At 47.1% G+C, this 22,209-nt stretch overlaps 1 protein-coding gene across 1 annotated transcript in view; it reads left to right on the forward strand.

Annotated features, from left to right (window-relative positions):
* LOC119967921 (sperm acrosome membrane-associated protein 1-like) overlaps positions 1–15,324 on the forward strand; it is a 254,581-nt gene extending 239,257 nt beyond the window's left edge. Inside the window, exons 6-7 of the mRNA XM_038801018.1 lie at positions 15,078–15,207; positions 15,303–15,324. Coding sequence (XP_038656946.1) covers positions 15,078–15,207; positions 15,303–15,324 — 152 coding nt within the window. The remainder of the gene's footprint in view (positions 1–15,077; positions 15,208–15,302) is intronic.
* The last annotated feature ends 6,885 nt before the right edge of the window (positions 15,325–22,209 follow it).

The raw sequence follows: 22,209 nt of genomic DNA on the forward strand, positions 1-22,209 counted from the left end.
TGCACCATCCAGAACACATCACCATCCAGAACACATGACCACCCAGAACACTGCACCATCCAGAACACTGCACCATCCAAAACACTGCACCATCCAGAACACTGCACCATCCAGAACACATCACCATCCAGAACACTGCACGATCCAAAACACCTCACCATCCATAACACTGCACCATACAGAACACTTCACCATCCATAACACTTCACCACCCAGAACACTGCACCATCCAAAACACTGCACCGTCCAGAACACTGCACCATACAGAACACTGCACCGTATGGAACACTGCACCGTACAGAACACTGCACCATCCAAAACGCTGCACCATACAGAACACTGCACCATTCAAAACACTTCACCATCCAGAACACATCACCATCCAGAACACATCACCATCCAGAACACTGCACCATCCAGAACTCTGCACCATCCAGAACACTTCACCATCCAGAACAGTGCACAATCCAAAACATTGCACCATCCACAACACTTCACCACCCAGAACACTGCACCATACAAAACACTGCACCAGACAAAACACTGCACCATCCAAAACACTGCACCATCCAGAACACTGCACCGTACAGAACACTGCACCGTACAGAACACTGCACCATCCAGAACACTGCACCATCCAGAACACTGCACCATCAAAAACACTGCACCATCCAGAACACTGCACCATATAGAACACATCACCATCCAGAACACTGCACCGTACAGAACACTACACCATCCAAAACACTGCACCATCCAAAACACTGCACCATCAAAAACACTGCACCGTACAGAACACTGCACCATCCAAAACACTGCACCATCCAGAAACCTGCACCATCCAGAACACTTCACCATCCAAAACACTGCACCATCCAAAACACTGCACCATCCAGAACACTTCACCATCCATAACACTGCACCATCCATAACACTGCACAATCCAAAACACTGCACCATACAGAACACTGCGCCATTCAAAACATTTCACCATCCAGAACACATCACCACCCAGAACACATGACCACCCAGAACACTGCACCATCCAGAACACTGCACCATACAGAACACTGCACCGTACAGAACACTGCACCGTACAGAACACTGCACCATCCATAACACTGCACAATCCAAAACACTGCACCATACAGAACACTGCGCCATTCAAAACACTTCACCATCCAGAACACATCACCATCCAGAACACATCACCATCCAGAACACATCACCATCCAGAACACTTCACCCCCCAGAACTCTGCACCATCTAGAACACTTCACCATCCAGAACAGTGCACAATCCAAAACATTGCACCATCCAGAACACTTCACCATCCACAACACTGCACAATCCAAAACACTGCACCATACAGAACACTTTATCACCCAAAACACTGCACCATCCAGAACACTGCACCATCCAGAACACATCACCATCCAGAACACATGACCACCCAGAACACTGCACCATCCAGAACACTGCACCATCCAAAACACTGCACCATCCAGAACACTGCACCATCCAGAACACATCACCATCCAGAACACTGCACGATCCAAAACACTTCACCATCCATAACACTGCACCATACAGAACACTTCACCATCCATAACACTTCACCACCCAGAACACTGCACCATCCAAAACACTGCACCGTCCAGAACACTGCACCATACAGAACACTGCACCGTATGGAACACTGCACCGTACAGAACACTGCACCATCCAAAACGCTGCACCATACAGAACACTGCACCATTCAAAACACTTCACCATCCAGAACACATCACCATCCAGAACACATCACCATCCAGAACACATCACCATCCAGAACTCTGCACCATCCAGAACACTTCACCATCCAGAACAGTGCACAATCCAAAACATTGCACCATCCACAACACTTCACCACCCAGAACACTGCACCATACAAAACACTGCACCAGACAAAACACTGCACCATCCAAAACACTGCACCATCCAGAACACTGCACCATCCAGAACACTGCACCATCCAGAACACTGCACCATCCAGAACACTGCACCGTACAGAACACTGCACCGTACAGAACACTGCACCATCCAGAACACTGCACCATCCAGAACACTGCACCATCAAAAACACTGCACCATCCAGAACACTGCACCATATAGAACACATCACCATCCAGAACACTGCACCGTACAGAACACTACACCATCCAAAACACTGCACCATCCAAAACACTGCACCATCAAAAACACTGCACCGTACAGAACACTGCACCATCCAAAACACTGCACCATCCAGAAACCTGCACCATCCAGAACACTTCACCATCCAAAACACTGCACCATCCAAAACACTGCACCATCCAGAACACTTCACCATCCAAAACACTGCACCATCCAGAACACATCACCATCCAGAACACTGCACCATACAGAACACTGCACCATCCAAAACACTGCACCATCCAAAACAGTGCACCATACAGAACACTGCACCATTCAAAACACTGCACCATCCAGAACACTTCACCATCCAAAACACTGCACCATCCAGAACACATCACCATCCAGAACACATCACCATCCAGAACTCTGCACCATCCAGAACACTTCACCATCCAGAACAGTGCACAATCCAAAACATTGCACCATCCACAACACTTCACCACCCAGAACACTGCACCATACAAAACACTGCACCAGACAAAACACTGCACCATCCAAAACACTGCACCATCCAGAACACTGCACCATCCAGAACACTGCACCATCCAGAACACTGCACCGTACAGAACACTGCACCGTACAGAACACTGCACCATCCAGAACACTGCACCATCCAGAACACTGCACCATCAAAAACACTGCACCATCCAGAACACTGCACCATATAGAACACATCACCATCCAGAACACTGCACCGTACAGAACACTACACCATCCAAAACACTGCACCATCCAAAACACTGCACCATCAAAAACACTGCACCGTACAGAACACTGCACCATCCAAAACACTGCACCATCCAGAAACCTGCACCATCCAGAACACTTCACCATCCAAAACACTGCACCATCCAAAACACTGCACCATCCAGAACACTTCACCATCCATAACACTGCACCATCCAGAACACATCACCATCCAGAACACTGCACCGTACAGAACACTGCACCATCCAAAACACTGCACCATCCAAAACAGTGCACCATACAGAACACTGCACCATTCAAAACACTGCACCATCCAGAACACTTCACCATCCAAAACACTGCACCATCCAGAACACATCACCATCCAGAACACTGCACCGTACAGAACACTGCACCATCCAGAAGACTGCACCAACCAGAACACTTCACCACCCAGATCACTGCACCATCCAGAACACATCACCGTCCAGAACACTTCACCTAAAATGCTTCAGCATGTGGAACATTTGGCCATCTAGAATGCTTCATAATCTAGAATGTTTTATAATCTAGAATGCTTCGCCACTTCTCATTATCATAGCAAATGCACATTTTCTTGCTCTCTTCACACCGGCTACTAATAGTATTCTCTCTTCTCACTTGCTAGCCCTCACACAATAGCTAACTCCATAGATCCCTTCCTCGTTTCGCACTCCTGGCATGTGCATTCCATTTTAGATCTCTCCACCCTCATTCCATTTTGCTTCTTTCATCTCTCAGCACCGGCACAAGTAGAAGTGAATTATAAACCTAGTAATTCACACTGTGTTGTATTATATGTATTGTGTCCTGTGAGCTCTGTATACAAGCTGTTGCGCGGCTCTGCCCATAGGGGGAGATGAGGATTTTGTACTGGGCTCCACCCTTGCCTCTGCCCTTGGCTCCGCCCATGGCTCCTCCCACTAACCAGAAGTATAAATATCTGCAGTCATGAGCCTGCTGCCAGTTCATTTCATCGCAGGCAGGGTCAGTTGTAAGACTATTAAAACCACTGTTCACTTCCAATCACGTGTCTTGTGAATTGATGGTCTCATTAATTTAATAGTCTGAGGAAACTTGAAGAAAACGACTATGGAATCAGCCCTCAAACCTGACCGACTAGAACTCGACCTGCAGGCTGCAGAGGCGAAATAAATCTTTCTACACTGGCGCAGATGTTTCAAGGCCTACCTGGCTGAATCAAGCACTTCAGAAACTACAGAGGAGCAGAAACTCAGCCTACTGCACGCAAGGGTGAGCCACCGTATCTCTACTCAACAGTACTACCTCGTATACAGCGGCTCTGGCCATGCTCGATCGAATGTACGTGAGGCCCATCAACGAGGTCTACGCGCGCCACATTTTTACGACCCGCCGCCAGCGCCCCGCGGAGTCGCTGGACGAATTCCTGCGCAATCTAAAAGTCTTAGCTCGGGACTGCAATTATCAAGCTGTATCAGCCGACCAGCATATGGAGCTCGCTGTCCGAGATGTGTACGTGGCAGGCCTCAAGTCAAACTATGTGCACCAGCGGTTGCTTGAAAAAGGGGCTCAGAACTTGGAGGACACTGTAGAGTTTTTTTTAAATTTAGAGTACCCAATTAATTCTTTTCCAATTAAGGGGCAATTTAGCATGGCCAATCCACCTAAACGGCACATCTTTGGGTTGTGGGGGCGAAACCCACGCAAACACGGGGAGAATGTGCAAACTCCACACAGTGACCCAGAGCCAGGATCGAACCTGGGACCTCAGAGCCGTGAGGCAACAGGGCTAACCCAATGCGCCACCCTGCTGCCCAGGACACTGTAGAGTTAGCTACACCCAAGGAGGTCTCGTTCCGCAGCCTCACCCCGTTCCCCGCGGACCAAACGACCCCATCCTGGGCCCCCGACCAGCGACTGCCCCAGGCCTGCGCCGCACGGCCACCCACCCACTACGCAGCCCCAGTGTGCCATTTTTGTGGGCAGTCCCAACACTCATGGCAGCTCTGCCCGGCCCGCAACGCGACCTGCAGCAGCTGTGGTCGCAAAGGACACTATGCCCGGGTCTGCCTGGCGAAGAAATCCCCCTCTCCAAATTCTCCCGCAGCCCAGAGCACTCGCTTCCAAAACTCGCAGGCCCGCAGGCCCCGAAATGCTGCGGCCTGTATGCCGACTCCGCTCCCACCCGACACGTGCGACTCATGGGGGCCGCCATCTTGGCAACCCTCCTCCATGTGGCCGGCCACGTGCGACTCATGGGGGCCGCCATCTTGGGAATCATCTTCCTTGCCGCCCGCCACGTGCGATCCATGGAGGTGGCCATCTTGGGATCCATCCTCTTCAAACTCTGAAACTCACCTCGAAGACTACGACCTCAGCGGACAGTCAGCACGTGGCCACTCCAGCACAGCTGATTGAGCCGCCGACTACCCGCAACTCTGTGCGGTCACGTTGGACCAGTCACGTGCGAAACACCTCCGCAACTCGATGATGACCATTAAAATCAACGGGTACAGTACACCGTGCCTCTTCGACTCCGGGAGCACCGAGAGCTTCGTACACCCAGATCTGGTAAGATGCTGTTCGCTCCCTATTTTCCCTGCACGGCAAACGATCACCCTCGCTTCGGGCTCACACTCTGTTCACCTCCGAGGGCGCACCGTCGCGACCCTAATGATCAAGGGCGCCAGCTACTCGAACTTCAAACTATACATACTCCCCGAACTCTGCGCCCCACTCTTACTGGGACTCGACTTCCAGTGTAACGTCAAAAGCCTCACACTCAGCTTCGGCGGGCCCCTACCTCCACTCACTATCTGCAGTATAGCGACGCTAAAAATCGATCCCCCTCCACTCTTTGCCAACCTCACTCCGGACTGCAAACCCGTAGCCACTTGCAGCAGGCGGTACAGCATGCAGGACAGGGTGTTTATCAGAACCGAGGTCCATAGGCTCCTATGTGAGGGGATCATAGAGGCCAGTAACAGCCCCTGGAGAGCTCAGGTGGTGGTCGTCAAGACCAGGGAAAAATTCCGAATGGTAGTGGACTATAGCCAGACCATTAATCGGTTCACGCTCCTTGATGCGTACCCACTCCCCAGGATTGCAGATATGGTGAATCAGATCGGCCAGTATCGCATTTTCTCAACGGTGGATCTGACGTCTGCATATCACCAGCTCCCAATCCGCCCGGAGGACCGCCACTACACGGCGTTCGAGGCAAATGGCTGCCTCTTCCATTTCCTCCGGGTTCCCTTTGGCGTCACGAATGGGGTCTCGGTGTTCCAATGAGCAATGGACCGAATGGTGGACCAGTATGAGCTGCGGGCCATGTTTCCGTACTTGGACAACGTCACCATCTGCGGCCATGGTCAGCAGGACCACGACGCCAACCTCCATCGATTTCTCCAGACTGCCCAGAAACTCAACCTCACGTATAACACAGAGAAATGCGGTTTCCGCACGACCAGGCTAGCCATCCTCGGCTATGTCGTGGAAAACGGAGTCCTGGGCCCCGACCCGGACCGTATGTGCCCCCTCTTACAACTCCCTCTCCCTCATTGTCCCAGGGCCCTCAAAGGGTGCCTGGAATTTTTCTTGTATTATGCCCAGTGGGTACCTCAGTATGCGGACAAATCCCGCCCACTATTTAAGGCCACACTCTTTCCTCTGTCAGATGAGGCTCGCCAGGCCTTCACCTGCATCAAGGAGGACATCGCCAAAGCGGCCATGCGGGCGGTGAACGCCTCGCGATTGATTTCAAAGGGCCACTCCCCTCAACTAACAAGAACGTTTACTTTCTAAACGTCATAGATTAGTTCTCCCGTTTCCCCTTTGCTATCCCGTACCCCGATATGACCTCCCACACAGTCATCAGAGCCCTGCACAGCATCTTCATCCTGTTCGGTTTCCCCAGCTACGTACACAGCGACAGGGGTTTGTCCTTTATGAGCGACGAGCTGCGTCAGTACCTGCTCGACAAGGGCATCGCCTCGAGCAGGACTACCAGCTACAACCCCAGGGGAAACGGGCAGGTGGAGAGGGAGAACGCGACGGTCTGGAAGACTGTCCTACTGACCCTCCGGTCCAGGAAGCTCCCGACCTCCCATTGGCAGGAGGTCCTCCGTGACGCGCTCCATGCTATTAGGTCCCTCCTATGTACAGCCATCAACCAGACCCCTCACAAACGGCTATTTGTTTTTTCTAGGGGCACTACCACGGGGGTTTCGCTCCCAGCATGGTTGAAGATACCGGGCCCGGTTCTCCTCCGGAAGCACGTCCGGGCACACAAAACTGACCCACTCGTAGAGAGAGTTCTCCTACTCCACTCGAACCCCCAATACGCCTTCATCGAATACCCTGACGGCCGTCAGGACACTGTTTCCCTCCGGGATCCGGCGCCTGCAGGACCCAATCCCACCACTACTACCACCGAGGTACCCCTCACACTACGCCCCGCACAACCCTCCGCGCCCTGCGCCCCCACACCTACAGGTTCACTGCCCGTGCTCCGCACCCCCGCGCCTATGGGTTTCCAGCGCTCCCCGTCGCCCGTCGAACCAGTCGGGTATGAAGCTCGGACCGAATCACCCCCGGAGTCCACCATCGTACCCTCACCGACCGCCACCACCCAGCCACCAGAAGAGGCTGCAACCCCAGTGCTTCGCCGATCCCAAAGGACGACTCGGCCGCCGGACCGGCTCAATTTGTAGACCCATCACCCCCGCCGGACTTGATTTTTTTACAGGGGGTGAATGTGGTGAATTATAAACCTGGTAATTCACACTGTGTTGTATCATATGTATTGTGAGCTTGTGGGCTCTGTATACGAGCCGTTGCGCGGCCCTGCCCATAGGGGGAGATGAGGAGTTTGTACTGGGCTCCACCCTTGGCTCTGCCCATGGCTCCTCCCACTAACCAGAAGTATAAAGATCTGCAGTCGTGAGCCTGCTGCCAGTTCATCCCGTCGCAGGCAGGCTCAGTTGTAAGACTATTAAAACCACTGTTCACTTCCAATCACGTGTCTTGTGAATTGATGGTCACATCAGAAGCCTCACATATTAGCACTCTCCTTTGTTTGAGACTTTCACTAACTCTCAACTTTCCTGCAGGCGAAAATTTCACTCAAGATAAAGGAGTAGCACGAGGGAAGGGCTTGGTGGGGATAAAAGCCAATATCTTGTAGGAGACCTTCTAGCCTGGAAACGTGTGTGCTCTCAAGAAAAGTCCGGATGGGATATTTCAAGGTTGAATACTTTGCTGCATGAATTTGAGAAAAGCATAACATCACCAGCCTGACTATGTCAGGTTACATTGCAATGCCTGTCATTTGCTACTGCCCAGTCTCTAAGTGCCATAGTAACTCTGTTCCTCTTCCATCTCTTTTAGGTCCTTCACAATAGCTATAGCCCGTGAGAGACGGCACCTCAGATGAACAGAATCCATCCGAGGAAGCACCTTTATATATTGCATCACTCCCAATCACAAGCACAAATACTAGAACCCTGGCTTCATTAAAGAGTTAATGAAAAAGAGCAAGCCAGGGTGATAGCTCACTACAGTTAAGGAGCTCTCCCAGCTTTGCTCAGGAGGACACATATGCAGAAATGCCAGTCACATGCAGCACTCACCACACCAGTAACAAAATCATCAGCAATCTGCAAAAGCATTTTGTCAACGGCACTAGCCATTGGAACTAGCCAGGTTCCGCGGCGACTTCTTCCTTCAAACTGGTTTGCCTTCTGGACTCATATGTCCACTGAGCCTTGCCTTAGGACAGCAAGGTGGCACAGTGGTTAGCACTGCTGCCTCACAGCACCAGGGACCTGGGTTCAACCTCGGGTGACTGTCTGGAGTTTGTACGTTCTCCCTGTGTCTGTGTGGATTTCCTCCGGGTGCTACGGTTTCCTCCCACAGTCCAAAGATGTGCAGGTTATGTGGTTTGGATTGCTAAATTATCCCTACAAGGGGTTGCAAGATGGGGTATTGGGCCCAGGTTAGGGTGCTCTTTCAGATGGTCGGTGCAGACTCAATGGGCTGAATGGCCTCCTTCTGCACTGTAGGGATTCTATGAAAACAAATTGTCCTTCTTTCGGCTACAGCAAAGGAAGAAAACAGCAACAGCAACCTCCAGGCATCTGCAGCCACCAGCAGGAGCAAACAGCAAACACAACCTGCAGCTGTGAAGCGCTCTCACAAGCCTAATTCCTTATTAGCAATAGCCTTCAGTTGTGAAGCTTGAGGCTGCTCACAGTCAAAGGGAGTTAAAGTGATCTTCAGCATATAACTAAGAACCAAGACCGAGCCCTGGAATTTTTGGTAGGACAGATAGGCAGCAGCTGAAGTTGCCCCTGTTATAGGTATCCACAATATTTAAAGGTGACTTGAAGGCCACTTGGACAAAAAGCCCCAATCCCCCCCCCTCCCCACCCCGGCAGCTCAATGGTGACCTCCAACCTGGAAAGCCTTCAGCCCTCCCACCAATCCCAACCTCACCTGCTGGGTTGCCCAGCATCCCTCCGTCCCCCCCACCCAACCCCCACCGAGTACTTGGGCTGCAGCTCTGGTGTTCTTGAGCTAGATGCTGGAAAATGGAAATGGCGAGCCACCTTCACAGTTCCCCTCAGGAACCATTGCGCCAGCTTCACGTTTTTAAAAAGGAGTACTAAACGATGCCCGGGTGGTTTCTTGCAGGGGAGTCAGTGAATTCCCGTGAGGCCTTTACATTCGACTTCAATCCAGCTAATGAGATGGAAATTGATGCAAATTGGTGTTAATGATATGTCCGCCATATTTAGGCATGATCCGGAACTTGCCGTCAGGAGCGGGCCGGTTAGATAGCAAACTGATTCGCGCCCAGCACGAATCTCAATTTTGGCCTTTCCCGCTTTTTAACTGGCGCTCCCAGATCCATGCCGGGTGCCATGCGGTGGTTAAATCGCGACCCTAGTTTCCAAACACAACAGTTGGAAGGCACAGGAATTACAGGTGCCACTTTAAGGTTGTGCAGTTTCTCATTTTTGCTACTTTTAAAAATTTTTTCATGTAAAGTGGGATCGCTAGTGAGCTCAGCGCCCATCCCAATAATTTCCAATACCAAGAGGTCTCTCCACAGACTTCACGGGGGCGATGCCACTGCACCACAAGCTCCATATCTATGATGCACTGTGCAAACACTTGAGGGTGGCACAGTAGTTAGCACTGTCGCTTCACAGTGCCAGAGTCCCAGGTTCGATTCCCAGCTTGGATCACTGTCTGTGTGGAGTCTGAACGTTCTCCCCGTGTCTGCATGGGTTTCCTCCGGGTGCTCTGGCTTCCTCCCACAACCCAAAGATGTGCACGTTAGGTGCATTGGCCATGTTAAATTGCCCTTAGTGACCAAAAAACAAAATTAGGTGGTGTTATGATAATAGGGTGGAGGTGTGAGTTTAGGTAGGTAGGGTGCTCTCTCCAGGGGCCAATGCAGACTTGATGGACTGAATGGCTTCCTTCTGCATTGTAAATTGTATGATTCTATGATTTGAAGATATTTACCTGTCATTAGTAGTCAAAGTACATGCATCTGATGTGTAATAAGTTCAATTGGCTTGTGTAACAGTGGAAAGTAATTTAGCCACCAAATAAATTTTCACCTGTTTATCAGGTGACAAACCTATGAAGCTTCAATTTTAAAAATGTTAAACTCAAAATTTCCCCTTTCTGTGGAGCCATTTTATCCTGATTCATTAATGAAATTCTGGTGAGCCGGTACGTAGGGACCCTGGAATTACTCTACAAACACTTGACAAATATTTATTTGCGCCATCTAATAGGTTAGATGGATCACTGCCTTGATATTAATCCTTTCAATTATGTGGATGCCACAGCTGTAATCTACACAGAAACTGACAGAGCTCCTGCACACACACTCTGTTATGTATTAAAATAGCAGACAGATTACGGTTTAGCAGGGATCCCAGTTGCTGACTACCTTTAAAAAAAATACTATTTTTTTTTTTACAAATTCTTTGCAACATTGTGAAGAGGCAGAGGGGGTGGGTGGAATAAGACGCAACATCTGCATTTAAACAACTAACGCCATCCTGCACGTCAAGATGTTCTTATACTGGGGAAAATAAAATTAATTCCAAATGTAGCAATTTAAAATTGCACTGACGTTAAGCCCAATGACACTCAGAATGTTCAGGCATTGGTGCACAGTGACACCAGTGACAGATGGTGAATCCCATCTTCTTCCACAACTGCTATGGCTATGAATGTCTATTAACATATGTCGGAAACACATTCATTGAGAGGCTGCCGGGGAGGGGGTTAGGGTTGGTTTACCTCAGGGGCTTGCTTTTAGATATATTCTGGATTGTCTCCCATATCAAGACTATGAGGTCCATTCTTCATTCCAGTTTGTATTTCAATAGAATTATCATCAACATCCATATATAATAGCTCATAAATGTTGGTCGCATTTTATTTTTGCCCAGCACCAGAGCATTTTTAACACTCATGATATAAATTATGTTTGAAAGCTCTCAGCCAGACTCCTTGGCAGCATGAGCCGTGTCTCTCAAAAGCAGCCTCAGAACGTGGTTAAGCAAACAGGCTGCACCCCCCCCTCCCCCAAGAATCCTGGATATCAAAATATTGCTGACAAGTTTCTGGTTCCCCAAGGCTGCATTTTTCCTCCTACCCTGACGAGATCATTTTGCCAGCTAAAGGGCTGCAGCTATGGACAAAGATTGGATTGGAAATGAATAGTTTTCAAAGGGCTGGAAGGAATAAATGAACACAATCACCAAACAGTACACAGAACAATCCTTCATATACAAAATGTAACATAAAATGCTTTGTATGAATATTTGGTTACTTTCATTGCATTCGTTGGTCATTAATAATTAGGTTAAAGGGTAGCGGTGTTCCTTAGGGGGTTAATGGCCAATTACAGGTACGAGTCTCAAGTGAATTTATGCATACTGATTATGATGGTAATTTGTCCCAGCATCTTACGTCCTGGTAGCATTCCCCACGCTGGTACCTCAAAGGTGAACTGATTGCTAATGCGCAAACCTGGATCAATACTCTTCAGGATTGTTTTCAAAATGCCTGCAAACACAGTGATAAGTAGCAAGACTCTGTGAAAGATGCCACATGGTGGATAATCAACACAACATCCTGGCGTTCGCACTTGAGATATATTTAAGACACTTTGAAGAAGTCCCAAAACAGAATAGACCAGGATTATTTAGATATGGTAAATCTGAGATCATGACAGACTGTAAACCTAGGAGTTCGGCCGGTGAGGGAATTTGGTGCAGTTACGGAGGAGGTGCGGAGGGGCAGTTCTTATCTTCTTTTTGACAAAAGGAGAGGTCCCTGATAGGGAGCTAGAGATCAGCACTGTGAGGACCGAAGCCCTGAAGCAATAATGAAGTGAGCAGATTGGTGAATGTTTAGTACATTTTAAGTTTTGTTTCACCCTATAAATGGGGGCAGTAGTTTAAGGCGGTGTGGGCAACTATAGGATTTGAATTAAATATATAGTTTAATTAGTTTTTAAAAAATAATTCATTGGATGTGTGCATCACTGGCTAGGCCAACAGTTATTGCCCATTTGGGCGGCACAGTGGCACAATGGTTAGCACTTCTGCCTCACAGCTCCAGGGACCCGGGTTCAATTCCAGCCTCGGATGACTGTGTGGAATTTTGACATTCTCCCCGTGTGTGCATGGGTTTCCTCCGGGTGCTCCGGTTTCCTCCCACAGTCCAAAGATGTGCAGGTTAGGTGGATTGGCCATGCTAAATTGTCCCTTAGTGTCCAAAAGGTTAAGTGGGGTTATTGGGTCATGGGGATAGGGTGGAGGTGTGAGCTTTCCAAGGGCTATGCAGACTTGATGGGCCGAATGGCCTCCTTCTGCACTGTAAATTCTATGATTCTATGAATGGAAATGGTGTGATCTGAGCTCTTTAAATCCAACTCTTTACTCAACCACCCCTTCAAAATAATTGCTTAATTGAAATTCTGTGTTAATTCAAATTGCGATGATGCATAAAAAAGCTTCTGCTCCTATTTTATTTAGACTCTGTCATTATTTTTGATTTGTTCATTCATTTTTTTTGTGCAAATTCTTTGTAGTTCTCAATTTTTTCCAATGTGTTCAATACAATTCGCCTTCATCTTTCATGAATCTCTGCCATCACATCGTCCCACTCAACTGGATTACTCTAGCAAGATTCTATTTCTCCTCGTCTTAAAACAGTCAGAAAACCTCCAAAAGTGTGTCCTGTTTTCTTCTTTCTCCCAGACTATCACCTATAGGATCCTCAAGGATCTCCCATTTGTTCCCTTATCTTCTTTGTAGGAAATGGTGGTGCAGTAGTAATTCAGAGGCACATGCCAAAGCTCCGAGAACATGGCTTTGAATCCCAACATGGCAGTTGGTAGTATATCTGGCCTACATGTGACTCCAGATCTACAGAAATGCGGTTGACTCCTAACTATCCTTTGACTTGGCTCAGAAAGGCACTCAGTTCAAGGTGCAACAATGTAGTGTTATGGGCCAGGTTTTAGAGAACCCCAAAGTGTACCATGGAGTTCACCTGACCCACAACTTTTAATAGATTGTGGTATGGGGAGCACACGGCCCACTCTACAGGTGTGGTACAGCAGAAATGGAAAAGTATTTTTTAAAGCAAAACAATGTTTATTCTATGAACTCAAGTTAACCTTTTTAAACGTACAGTGAACATCTTAGCAACCATCAATTCAAATACAACACCCAAAGAATACAACATTAAGTAATCCTTAAGCTGTCCTTTTAACATCCATAAAACCTAAAAAATAATGTTTAACAGAAGCACATCAGGTTAAAGTCACTACTGAGAGAGGTTATTAGTTTTAAATCACCAAAGGATCGATTTACAGTCTTTAGATTACAGAGAGAGGGACTAATACCCCTTCTGGCTGTGACTGCAGCTATCCAGCTCTGAAAACAAAACTAAAACCCACCCTGCAACAAACAGCCTAAAAAGAAAGTAAAAACCTGACAGACAGACCAGCTCCACCCACACTCTGATATCACTGATAAACACCCATTTCTTAAATGTACATTACTTAAACACCCATTTCTTAAAGATACTCTCATGACAGTAGGCATTGCCAATGATGCCCACATCCTATCAAAGAATAAAGGGGGGGAAAAATCACACTGTCCTTTGCTGATATATCATCTCCACTTAGTCGGCTGACATTATGTGTACATGCTTGCCAATCGCTATCCCAGGTAGAGAATGAGGAAGCTCATGGGAGCTTCCTCCACCATATGCTTCTGTCCTTTTTGAGGTATGTGGAGGCTCCAGCAGAAACCTGCTTGTGTATCTCTTCAGCCACATTCTTGCCTGATGAAACAGCCAGACATTTCCAACCCCACTTAATTTGCCATCAGTTATTCTGATTTTCTTCTTCCTGAGTAGAATAATAATAGTCTGTATTAGTGTCACAAGTAGGCTTACATTAACACTGCAATGAAGTTACTGTGAAAATCCCCTAGTCACCACACTCCGGCGCCTGTTTGGGTACACTGAAGGAGAATTCAGAATGTCCAATCCAACTAACAGCACGTCTTTCGGAACTTGTGGAAGGAAACCGGAGCATCCAGAAAAAACCCACGCAGACCCGGGGAGAATGTGCGCACTCCGCACAGACAGTAATCTCTCCTCCATCATCGATAAATTTCAACTGGCCCAAAACTCTCCTGGCTACAGATTCACCTGTAGCCTGGCACCCAGCCCATTGGTGTCAAGGGCGTCACTCACCTTGATCCTATTCTTCAGATTTCCCCTCCCCTCTTTGTTTCTGCATCTTTCTCTACATTTAAAAATCATTTCAATACCTTCAGCCTAGCCTTTGTTCACACATATTCATCCTTCATTTCCCTGGAAAATTGGCATCCATTTTCACAAATAGGAATTTATGCTTTAGGTTTTTCTATGATATTAAAGATTCTATGTGACTTCAAGCTATTGTTAGATGTTTAAGCATTTAGATATGTATAAATAAATTACAGTTGTTAACTATAGTGGAGCCGATTATGTATTCTTTTGCTTTCCATTCACCATTTTCTGGTCAGACAGTCCTACTACCTAGATTTTACTTTCTTCAGAGGCTTTAACAAGAACTGGAAACCCTACTTTGGGAGTCAAGTCGCAGATTGTTTTGATGGTTGTTGCCGGGGGCGCAGTTATGGTTGTTATAAGCATTATCTGTGGAATTGCCTTCTTCTGTTTCAGAAGGTAAGTGACCGACCTGTTTAATAAGCAACATAGCAAGTTTCAGGATTTGTCTGTTTAAGTGCTCATTTGACAATTCATTTGCAAATATATCACAGCTTTGAGAAGTGGAATTTATGATAATTGAAAGTAGCAAGCATCAACAGGTTCAACTTTGTTGAAAATCTTATTCAACTTTAGCAAAATTAACTATTGGAAATCCACCAAATGTGGCTCTGTTTCAGAGTATGATTTTTTTTCTCTAATTCTCTTGTATCATTTTAATCTTGGAGGAATCGTTTAGTTGCTAAGATTTGATCATCACGCCAAATGTGCTAAACGCAGATGTTGCAGTTTCTAATGTAGCGCCTCATTGAGAATTTCAGCAATCTACAAAGCAATCAGAGCTTTGCAACGGACAGCCAAAACAATTGAATACATTGGGGAAAGTCTTGTGCAAACAGCATAGTGCTGTGACGCCATTACACCACGAGAGAGCCAGGCCTCAGAGAGAGATATCGACTGATAACATGTAAATCCAGAATTCTGCTTTCAAGTTAAGTCCTAACAGCAGGGCAAGAGGGTCATAGGTTCAAACTGCGGACTGGGAAATTTAGGATTAACATCGGGAAATTCCACATAGAATGTAGGTGGAACAGTGAAGCATTTTGAGAGATGGCTGAATGTTGTCAAAGGGTGAAAAGGGGAACAAGCAGCCAGCCAGCTGACCGCCCCCGCCACCCACATCGGCCTGGGGTGATTTGGACCAGGGCAATGACTTGCACGAGCAAATGTAGATCGGTCTATTTCAAAAGTGGAGGGTGCTTCTGCTGTACCTGGCTCTGAAGACTTTAGGCTGAAATCTACAGTAGTCTGCCTGGTCCGGATTAACCGGCTTGGGAAATGAGACTAAGGTAGCCTCATCACCCGAACTCTCATTGTTTTTGTTTTAAGGCGCCATTTAGCGTGTCCAATCCATCTACCCTGCACATCTTTTTTTTGGGTTGTGGGGGTGAAACCCACGCAGACACGGGGAGAATGGGCAAACTGCACATCGACGGTGACCCGGGGCCGGGATCGAACCCAGGTCCTCGGTGCTGTGAGGCAGCAGTGCTAACCACTGTGCCGCCCCTGGAATCTCATTGTTGTCCAATAATTTCCTAGGCCAAGAAAATTCTTTGCAGGAAATGTCGAGACTGAGCATGGATGAGGGAGATGCCTCTCATGGCAATATCAGATCAATATCACCTGTATCACCCAGAGAGTCATCCCAATAATTCCCTTGGCACCTTTAGTACGTAGGGAAATCTTCCAACCCAGCCCAAGGAGGCTATCTCCATCCCCAGAGGTAGCTGCTAACATTTCCTTCTCCTGCTGGATATAAAGATATAAATGAGCACACAGTTAGGCAATAGAAAAAAATGACCTTGAGAAACAGGAAGCATGGGATGAAACAAGCCTGCACTTTCCACTGTTTAACATAGAACATACCGTGCAGAAGGAGGCCATTCGGCCCATCGAGTCTTCACCGACTCACTTAAGCCCTCACTTCCACCCTATCCCAGTAATCCAATAACCCTTCCTAACCTTTTTGGTCACTAAGGGCAATTTATCATGGCCAATCCACCTAACCTGTACCTCTTTGGACTGTGGGAGGGAACCGGAGCACCCGGAGGAAACCCACGCAGACAAGGGGAGAACGTGCAGACTCCGCACAGACAGTGACCCAAACCTGGAATCGAACCTGGGACCCTGGCACTGTGAAGCCTCAGTGCTATCCATTTGTGTTACCATGCTGCCCTACAGGAATTAAATTTGGTTTGGCTGTCACTCTGGTGTATTTTTAGAGTTTATTTGGGATGTAAGGCTGAGGACAATGTTGGGGATTCTGTTGTGGGGCACCTGTGCATTCCATGCTAAAGGTACTCTCCAAAAATGTCGGGTGGAATTCTCTGTCCCGCCTGACCCATTTTCTGATGCAGCGCACCTCCGCTGGCAACGAGATCATCCATCCCTACATGCCAGTCAATGGGGTTTCCCATTGTGGCCACCCCCACATGGTCGGGAAATCCGAAGCAAGTGCGCTGCCGGTGGAACGGATGATCACACTATTGGAGAATCCCGCCCGTCATTTTTAGAGAACAGAAAGTACTGCAGATGCTGGAAATCTGATATAAAAACAGAAAATGCTGTAAATACACTCAGCTGGTCGAGTAGAATTCATGGGGTGAGAAGTAGGCCTGAATATCCGCTCCCCAGTCTGGGAGAGTAGAATCAGGAAAATTCCCAGCTCCGCAACCCGACTTGGGAGAAAGTGCTCCGGGTGCTCTAATTTTGATCCTTTGGTAGGGGGGTACTGTCAGACAAACTGTGAACTGACAAGAACTCCACTGTGATAGTAGTCATGTGGCACAAATCCTATAATGATAACCTATGTCAACAGAGTGAAAAGCAATTTAAAGGTCATGATATTTAAATGCATTGACAGCTATATAGTTCATTTGACAGCTTGACAGTTCCCTTGACAACTTGACGGGCTGGATTCTCCGTCGTCGGGATCCTCCGTTTCGCCGGTAGCGCACTCACACCTGTGGATTTCCCGGTGCCATATGGGTGCCCATAATGGGAAAGCCCATTGACCGGCTGCTGGAACGGATGATCACATTGCCGGTGGGGGAGCGCTGCACCTGAAAACGGAAGCGGCGGGACAGAGAATCTTGCCCGACAAATCCAATAGATTTTTTTACTTTTTATTTATATTCATGTCTAATTTTAATCCTCCAAAAAGGCACGTGACTGCTCCCAAAGGGTACTTACCTCTCCCAAAGGTGTCTTTGGACCTATACAAAAAGGTACTCTTTGGCGGCTTTAGGCGTTCTCCTGAAATATTTGAAAGTCCACAAGTTGAGTTTTGGACATCCCAGTGGTGAAAATTGGACCTGTTTGAAGGCAACTGTACTTTTTCATGAGCAACTGGTTGTTTGAACCACAAATGTTGGTGCTGGGTTTTGGAGTGGAATCTGGAATTGGGAGTCTGGTGCATTTTTAGCTGATCATGGGACCCACTCCATCTTAACAAAAATTCAGCCCAGAGTTAAATGTTCAAGTTATTGACCTTTGTCAGAATTCACCTGGCAGTCATTTATTAGCCATTGGTTCTGCAGCTATCTCTTGACTGGTGTCAACATCTGCTACTATCCATTCCATTCTTTTTTTATTATAAATTTAGAGTACCCAATTCATTTTTTTCCAATTAAGGGGCAATTTAGCGTGGCCAATCCACCTAGCCTGCATATCTTTGGGTTGTGGGGGCGAAACCCACTCAAACACGGGGAGAATGAGCAAACTCCACATGGACAGTGACCCAGAGCCGGTATTCGAACCTGGGACCTCGGCGCCGTGAGGCAACAGGGTTAACCCACTGTGTCAGCGTGCTGCCCCCTCAGTTTTCTTCTTTGACCTGCATTATGTAAAGGTCAGCAGTGTTGTTACGACACCCTTGGCTAGGGAACAGTCACTTTCAGCTCCACTTAACCCAAAGTCACAACACAATTGAAATGAACAATTAATTCTTAGAAAACGCCCAAAGTCTCTGTCTATGACTGCCCAATAACTACAGTCACTAGGTTTGTGAATTTCAACACAATTAATTTTTATTAATAACAATGGGCGGGATTCTCCATCGGCGGGATTCTCCATTCAGCCGGCGCCCGGGGGTTTCCCAACGGCGTGGGGCTGCCCCACAATGGGAAACCCCATTGACTGGCTGGGGTAATGGAGAATCCCGCCAGCGGATGGCAGAAAGTGGCGCGGCGGGGCAGAGAATCCAGCCCAATAACTTTCAATAAATAGGCTGTAAATACAACCTGGTTAACTGTTATCTAATTCCTACCCCCACCGCCCCCCATTTAACTCACCCTGCCCTCTACATACACACAAGACAGACAAACACAGAGGGGAATGAGGGGAAATAATACAAAAACTAAAAATAATAGAAGTCTCTCTTTCAGATGGACATCTTCCAGTACATTTTTTAGTCTAGGCCTTCAATTGGAGATGTTCTTGCTTTCCATCTGTAATGGTTTTCACTATAGATTCATCAGGATCTCAAGGCTTCTCTGCAGATTCAGAAATCAGGAGGCAGGAAACTTATTTGGAGAAAAGGGAGCAACTCACAACTTCTTCGCTTGGCGTCCAGGAGAGTTTCATTTCCTTCAAGGGTCCTCTGAAAACCTTCCATCTGACTGAAGCCAATAATGACCTGTTGTTGGGTAGAATACAGTCCATGGCCAATCCATTGGCCACCAGCCAACCAATCAAATCCTTTGATTTTATTCAGGTGTTATTCTGTTTTTTTTAAATTCCTTTTGTCGGATGTCGGCATTGCTGGCTAGGCCAGCATTTATTGCCCATCCCTAGTTGCCCTTCAGAAGTTGTTGGTGAGTTGTTCTCTTGAACTGGTGGAGCTCTTGAGGTGTGCTGTTAGCGAGGGCATTCCAGTATGTTGCCCCAGCGACGGTGAAGGAACGGTGAAATATTTCAAAGTCAGGATGGTGAGTAACTTGGAGGGGAACCTTGTTCCGCACAGTAACCAATCATTGTTTGTCGATGTGCCATTTGTCAATGCACTCTGTTGATTATTCATTTTGTCTACTATGTACGCACTGTGTACGTTCCCTCGGCCGCAGAAAAATACTTTTCACTGTACTTCGGTACATGTGACAATAAATCAAATCAAATCAGATCAGGCGATGGGGTTCCCAGGTATCTGCTACTCATGTTCTTCTAGATGGTCGTGGTCATGGGTTTGGAATGTGCTGTCTAAGGAACCTTAGTGAGTTACTGCGGTGAATCTTGTAGATGGTGCTACGGTTCGTCGGTGGTGGAGGGTTTGAATGTTTGTGGAAGGGGGAGCAATCAGGCAGGCTACTTTGTCCTGGATGGTGTTGAGCTTCTTGAATGTTGTTGGAGCTGCACCCATCCAGGCAAGTGAAGAGTATTCCATCACACTCCTGACTTGTACATTGCAGATGGTAGACAGGCTTTGGGGAGTTAGGAGGTGAGTTACTCGCCGTAGGATTCCTAGCTTTTGACTTGCTCTGGCAGCCATAGTTTTAATATGGCTCGTCCAGCTCAGTTTCTGATCAATGGCAACCCCCAGAATATTGATTGTGGGGGTTCAGCAATGGTAATGCCATTGAATGTCTAGATGTCTAGGGGCGGTGGTTAGATTCTCTCTTGTAGGAGATGGTCATTGCCTGGTACTTATGTGGTGTGAATGTAACTTGCTGCTTATCAGCTCAAGCCTGGATATTGTCAAGGTCTTGCTGCATTTGGACATGGACTGCTTCATTATCTGATGAGTCGCGAATGGTGCTGAACATTGTTAAAAATCTAAATCTTCATAGCACAGTGTACTATTTTGCAACTTTCGGGTTCCTCACTTCCTCTGCACGACTTAAAGTTAAATGTCCATTAAACATCCATGGATCAAAAATGATAACAATAAAGTAAAAGAAATGGGAAATGTGGGAATCAACAGGAATGTTCCTTATAGTTTACAGAACCACAACATCTTTACAGTGCAGAAAGAGGCCATTTGGCCCATCAAGTATGAATTGGCTCCTAGAGCATTCTACCTTTTCCCAACCCACAGCCTTATCCCTGTCACCTTGCACAGTGTTTCTTTTCAGATAGTAATCCAATTATCTTTTGAATACCTCGATTGAACCTGCCTCTACCATTCACTCAGGAAGTTTGTTCCAGATTCCAATGTTTCCTCACATTTCTTTACTCCTTTTGGATTATGATCTCATAATCTTATCATCATAAGATCATAAGACAATAATGAAGATTATTATCATTATTGTCACAAGTAGGCTTACATTAATACTGCAATGAAGTTACTGTGAAAATCCCCTAGTCGCCACACTCTGGCGCCTGTTCGGGTAATACAAGCCTAACATGTCTTCCTCAATGCATGTTACAATTATCTTGGACACCTTAACAGATTATTTTGAAAGATTCCCTTCAAGTGACCAAATATTTGCTTTGACATTCTGGTTGCCCATCCTACCAAGATCAATATATCTTTATGGGCCTTGATTGTCTTCTGCAATGATATAATGGACCATGACCGAGGTCCCCTAACTGTCTTAGTTAGACATTCTAACTAATGCATTCTGTCTTAGTGCCATTATCTATCTACCTGTGAAAGAGCAATGATCCATTATAGTTGGAAGGGTCTTCTAGCCAGCACTCATTTTACACGGGTACTGAAAGGCTACAGTGCTATTATGTGCTTCAGCTAAATTGAGTGAAATGCTAGTGCTTTAATGAGACTGGCACATGCCAAGGGGAAATAGGCCCTCGGTGCCAAAGGTACTGCTTGACTGCCAGAGAAATTATATGCACTGAGTGAACAGTAAGCCTCTGGTGTTCGATACTAAGGCTCCCTCATGCCCGATGAGCAACTGCACTGTTAGTGCCAGCCATCGTATTAACGCCTCTCTCCTGAAATCTGCAGCAGGCTCAATTCTGCATGTGCAACCATACACCTTGAAACTTTGCTCTCTCTGCCTTTTTCGGGTCAGCATATTGATCATCCGCAGAATCAATTTTCTGTACACAGTCATATGAAACAATGGACTGATTCTTTGTTGGGAAGCTCCAACACTTTCCTTTTCTACTGAATAGCATGACACAGCTGTTCAACTTCACTGTATTTGCCAAAATGCACAGCGTCACTCATGTAGTCATTTGCACAGCACGTTCCTGTTTGTCCTTTGTCACCTCTTACTCCTCTTCATTGTGCACCAAAACTCAAACTCACTTAATTTCACCCACTGGGTGATGTTTGTAAATATGAGGCACTACCTTGCTCCAGGTCAGCAGCATAGGGACAATCAGGGGTTATGGCGAGATTGCAGGAAAATGGGAATGAGAAAAATATCAGCCATAATTGAATGACAGAGCAGACCCGATGGGCCGAGTGGCCCAATTCTGCCCCTATGTCTTATGGACTTT

This window comes from Scyliorhinus canicula, chromosome 6 (genome assembly GCF_902713615.1).
Source record: "Scyliorhinus canicula chromosome 6, sScyCan1.1, whole genome shotgun sequence".
Taxonomy (NCBI): Eukaryota; Metazoa; Chordata; class Chondrichthyes; order Carcharhiniformes; family Scyliorhinidae; genus Scyliorhinus; species Scyliorhinus canicula.